Source organism: Bison bison, unplaced genomic scaffold (assembly GCF_000754665.1).
Source record: "Bison bison bison isolate TAMUID 2011002044 unplaced genomic scaffold, Bison_UMD1.0 scf7180017864276, whole genome shotgun sequence".
Taxonomy (NCBI): Eukaryota; Metazoa; Chordata; class Mammalia; order Artiodactyla; family Bovidae; genus Bison; species Bison bison.
Window position 1 is genome coordinate 440,057 of NW_011494848.1, and position 5,626 is coordinate 445,682.

Sequence of the window (5,626 nt, forward strand, 5' to 3'; positions counted from 1 at the left end):
AAAGTCTGACACTGTTTCCACTGTTTCCCCATCTATCTGCCGTGAAGTGATGGGACCGGATGCCATGATCTTCATTTTCTGAATGTTGAGCTTTAAGCCAACTTTTTCACTCTCCTCTTTCACTTTCATCAGGAGGCTCTTTATTTTTATTTTTATTTTTTTTAGGAGGCTCTTTAGTTCTTCTTTACTTCCTGTCATAAGGGTGGTGTCATCTGCATATCTGAGGTTATTGATATTTCTCCCAGCAATCTTGATTCCAGCTTGTGCTTCTTCCAGCCCAGCATTTCTCATGATGTACTCTGCATAGAAGTTAAATAAGCAGGGTGACAATATACAGCCTTGACGTACTCCTTTTCCTATTTGGAACCAGTCTGTTGTTCCATGTCCAGTTCTAACTGTTGCTTCCTGACCTGCATACAGGTTTCTCAAGAGGCAGGTCAGGTGGTCTGGTATTCCCATCTCTTTCAGAATTTTCCACAGTTTATTGTGATCCACACAGTCAAAGACTTTGCCGTAGTCAATAAAGCAGAAATAGATGTTTTTCTGGAACTCTCTTGCTTTTTGATGATCCAGCGGATGTTGGCAATTTGAATTTTCTGTTACTTGTTCTGAAATACACAAACACAATTAAGGTTTTACAGAGGTAGTGTGAAGTCGTGAATTGGAAGCATCTTTGCTTTTCTTTGAATCCTTCTGGTGCATCTTGGAAGTCTGTCTTTTGTGTAAGTGGGTTCCTAAGAATCAGGAGAGGTATCTTTATTTTAAAGTAACATAGCAAAAGGTGGAAACTATGGAAATGATATGGGAATAAGGGACTTTACAGTTATATAAACTGCAGGAGGTTATATATGACTACAAGAATATCTTTTGTTTTGAGAAATAAAGAGTTTTGGCTCTAGCCTTGTTGGGAGATCAGTGACTATAACTCAGCCTTCATATTAAATACATGTTCTTTGGGTTGGGAAGCACAGGCTTGAAGAAGTCTTAGAGGAGTTTGAACTGAGAGAGGTTTATAACATTTCAAGGAAAGAAGAGCATTTCATTATTTGTAACACTGGTTACAACACTGGTTTTGTCTTTTGAACAGATAACATGCCTGGACATTTCCAGCGGAGGAGGCCTTGGTGTGTCATCTAGCGCTGATGGGAGCATGAAGATCTGGCAGGCTTCCAATGGAGAGCTCAGAGTAAAGGCTTTGGATACACTTTTAGGGTGGTCTGAGAAACCTTAGACTGGGCCATGGAAAGAAGAGTGGCCCATTCTGAAAATGTAGGAACACTACACTTTGATTGGTCTTTGTTCTTCCACTTGTTAATATGAGAACCAGGCTCAAGTTTGATGATTTGCCAGAACAAATTGGGGCTGAAACAGTGGGAGAGCCTGGCTAGTGAATGTCTGGATGGTCCCTTGATATGAACTGCCTTCAGTGATACATTTCTAAGACAGAGTAGCTGTTACACTGACTGTATGGCTGAGCCCCTCAACCTGTACAGAGGATTTTAAGTAAAAGAGCCCTCAAACCTCCTCAGCTCCTTATGTGTAGAAATAGAGTTATGGATAGCTGCGAGAGCTCTGGAGGTCAAATTCACAACATCTACAGCCAAAGTCCAGGAAAGGGAGCCAACAGCTCCTAGAACATTACCTGGTAGACAGATGAACTAAACAGATTCTTTGGATCTCTTTTGTCTTAAAATACAGTATATAGATGTATCATTTAAGGGACCAAGGATATGGGAGGTAAGAGGACATCGAGGGATGAACAAGAGAACTAGCATGGAATTCTCTTTTGTTTTTCCAGAGAGTATTGGAAGGACATGTGTTTGATGTGAATTGTTGCAGGTTTTTCCCATCAGGCCTTGTGGTTCTGAGTGGGGGAATGGATGCCCAGCTGAAGATATGGTCAGCTGAAGATGCTAGCTGTGTGGTGACCTTCAAAGGTCACAAAGGAGGTATGAAGAGTGATTTTTCCTAAAGCCTTCTGTAATTAGATCCCCAGAAATGAAGCACCAAAAAGACAGAATCTAGTAATCCACAAAAACAGAAATAATTTATCTAACTGGCTATTTAAGTGAAGTGGTATTTCCCCAGGGATTAAAAATTCCTTTCCTACCCAGTTTTGTTATTGCTATCTAGAACTAACTGCCCTACATAGATAGTTGTTTTCCACAATTGATAAGATTAAAAAAAGGAGTAGATGATCTCCTGTTTTCCACAGGAGATCATCTACTGTGTGCTGGGAAAAAAGAGAGGTGTGCCCACTGGTTTTCCTTAGTCCTTTGGCTGAGTTGAGATTAAAGCTGGGTTGCAAATGGCTGCCTCACCAGACATGAGTCAGACCTTGGTCCTAACCTGCTGATATCAGATTGTAGAGATACAGTGAGAACATCTTCTCTCTTTAAATAATTGGTTGGTTTGTTGGGAAAAAAGATATTTAGACATTTTATCCTTAATTAGGAATGTTAAAAAAAAAAAAGTGATAAAATGTCATTCTAATTTTTATGGGTTTGGATATTTTTGAAACTGTAAAAACATCCTCAAGTAATTTCTTACCTTGATCCCTCCTTTGGGACCATAATACACGTCATCTACACCACCCATTTGAGAATTTGTTATATATCACCCTATACTTAATGGTATTTAATCCAGTGTTTTTGCCTTGTGTATCTGACTATATTATAAATAACTTGTGTGTTGATTTTTTTAAGTTTTAGTATTTTTCTTTATAATGGTTTGTCAGATTACATATAGATCGTCTAGCAAACGCATATGTTAACCTTGGCAAATAAATGAATTTTCTTCTTAGACTCAAGTACATGGGTGTGGAGAGGGGATAGAAGGGATATTTAGAGCTTTCCTCACATTCAGGCCAAAGAACTGACAGGAATGAAGCATCAAAGTGGCCTGCACAGTTGGGGAGTCTAGAGGAACACTGAGGGATTCACCTCAGATCTGGCCACCTTGAAGATGTGAGGCACGGGGCAACTTTCCAGTGAAACAAGGCATGGCCCTGCATGTTGAACTTAACAGGATGTATATTCAGCATCAGTGCATGCTCAACGTCAGAATACCTTTGGGTTACTGCAGTTATGGACTGTGCCCTCCACATGAATCCTAAGTCTCCCAGTTCTCCTTAAGAATCATGCATGTCGCTCAGAGTGAACTATATATAGAGTGTTCACTGATGTAAATTAAGCTTTTATTCGTATAATTGTTTCATTCTTTTAAAAGAAAAGTTTTAGGGTGGGGGCTTCTCTAGAGTATAACAACCCTGACTCTTTTTCCTTGAGAGGTTTTTTTTTTAATTCGATTGAACAGAAATAAACTTTTAGGGGAAATTGCAAAAGTTAGTCAGATCCAGGCTAATGTCTGTCAGGTCTTGAATAACTCCTCCCCAGTTAGTTCTGTTTAGGTGACTGGTTTGGGCTTGGTCATTCTTAAAAAGTGCTTCCCTCATAGCTCAGTTGGTAAAGAATCTGCCTGCAATGCAGGAGACCCAGGTTCGATTCTTGGGTTGTGAAGATCCCCTGGAGAAGGAAATGGCAACCCACTCCAGTATTCTTGCCTGGAGAATCCCATGGACAGAGGAGACTGGCAGGCTATAGTCCATGGAGTAGCAAAGAGTCGAACACAACTTAGCGACTAAACAAACCACCACAACCAGTTCTTAAAAAATATGGAGCCAAAATCAAGATTAATCTCCAGTAACTTAGCAGCATGTGTGGGTCATTGTCTTTACCCAGTTGACTTCCAGATTGCTCTGTGTGACTCCTTTTCTACAGTCTTCCTAGTTCTGAGATTATCATGTAAAAAACAGAATAAAGAATTATTACCTGCATTTGTGATCTTTAGTAGTTTCACAACTGGTGACTAAATAAGAAAAGCAGAAGATAGTATCAAAAGTGAACATGGTCCTTTGTTGCCTAGGTAAGTTTGGCAAACAAGATATGAAAGGAAGACTTGACTGAATATCACCTGATGCTTACTGCAAAGAATCATTAGGACACTAATAGAGCAGCTTTGTATAAAGATCTGCTATAAAGGATAATCTTTTGTTAGCTTAAGTCCCTGGCTTGTTTATTACTACTAGTATATGGAAACATGATAGTAAGGGAGGCAGTATAGTAGAGTGGTTAAGCTTAGGATTTGGAGACATACAAATCTTGGTTTAAATCTTAATTCTTCCACTTCACAGCCTGTGAAGCCTTTTAAAGTTGCTTAACTTTTCTGAGTCTTTATTTCCTCATGTGTAAAATGGGGATAGTAGTATTAAAAGAGATGGTGCAAAAAAAAAAAAAAAGAGATGGTGCATATGAGTGATTAACATAATCCCTGGTATAAAATAAATGCACAGTGTATATTATAATTCATTAAAAATGTAACACTGCACTTTAAACTCTGCCAGGCAAGTTGAACCTTGTGATGTTGTAACATGGTTGTCAACTGTGAAAAGCAGAAATTGTTATTTTTAATAGAAAAATAGACATTTTTGATCTTAGTTGTTATGCAATTGGTCTTTTCTAATACTTTTAGATACATATTCTATATTTAATTAAAGGATTAGTGTTATTATTTAATTAACAAGCAGAGGTAAGATTTCGTGTGTTTCTAAATTTTTCTAATGAAAAAATAAACTAAAAGTAGTGTTCTGTTTGTAATATGTAATTCCTAAGTAGCTCTAAAGTGTGCTTTAATCAGTTTGAAGTTTTTTACTTGCCCAGGCCATTTAATTAAGGTTGTTGAATTTGGAGATATATATATATATTCATAATTTTAATTTTTTGTAGTAAGCACCAGGTCTTTCATAATCTTTGAAAATACTGAGAACAAATGAAGCACCATTTCAGTTGATTGATTGAGGTTTCGTGCTTACAAATGTAGGAAAGATGCTTTTATTTCAGAAACCAAATTACATTTTCAGCACTTGGGCCATTCTTTTCAAACTCTAATATACTTTCTTTGAAATAGTATATGCTGCCTCCAAGTAATAGAAGATACTTCAGTTCTGAGAACTGAATTGATTAAAGTTGTTAGAAACCTGTATAGAAATATGAAATTTGCTCTGCTTTTTACTAATATTTATTCAGTTCAGTTCAGTCGCTCATTCGTGTCCGACTCTTTGCAAACCCATGAATTGCAGCACACCAGGCCTCCCTGTCCATCACCAACTCCTGGAGTTTACTCATACTCATGTCCATTGAGTCAGTGATGCCATCCAGCCATCTCATCCTCTGTCGTCCCCTTCTCCTCCTGCCCCCAATCCCTCCGAGCGTCAGAGTCTTTTCCAATGAGTCAACTCTTTGCATGAGGTGGCCAAAGTATTGGAGTTTCAGCTTCAGCATCAGTCCTTCCAAAGAACACCCAGGACTGATCTCCTTTAGAATGGACTGGTTGGATCTCCTTGCAGTCCAAGGACTCTCAAGAGTCTTCTCGAACACCAGTTCAAAAGCATCAGTTCTTTGGTGCTCAGCTTTCTTTATAGTCCAACTCTCACATCCATACATGACCACAGGAAAAACCATAGCCTTGACTAGACGGACCTTTGGTGGCAAAGTAATGTCTCTGCTTTTTAATATGCTGTCTAGGTTGGTCATAACTTTCCTTCCAAGGAGTAAGCGTCTTTTAATTT

The 5,626-nt window shown here is 38.5% G+C and overlaps 1 protein-coding gene across 2 annotated transcripts in view; it reads left to right on the forward strand.

The window, feature by feature from the left end:
• The window catches only part of PAAF1 (proteasomal ATPase-associated factor 1), a 41,575-nt gene that overhangs the window by 16,312 nt on the left and 19,637 nt on the right, over positions 1-5,626 (forward strand). For both annotated transcript variants that reach the window (XM_010848845.1, XM_010848846.1), the window contains 2 exons: positions 1,088-1,186; positions 1,799-1,949. In XM_010848845.1, the coding sequence (XP_010847147.1) occupies positions 1,088-1,186; positions 1,799-1,949 (250 nt within the window). The remainder of the gene's footprint in view (positions 1-1,087; positions 1,187-1,798; positions 1,950-5,626) is intronic.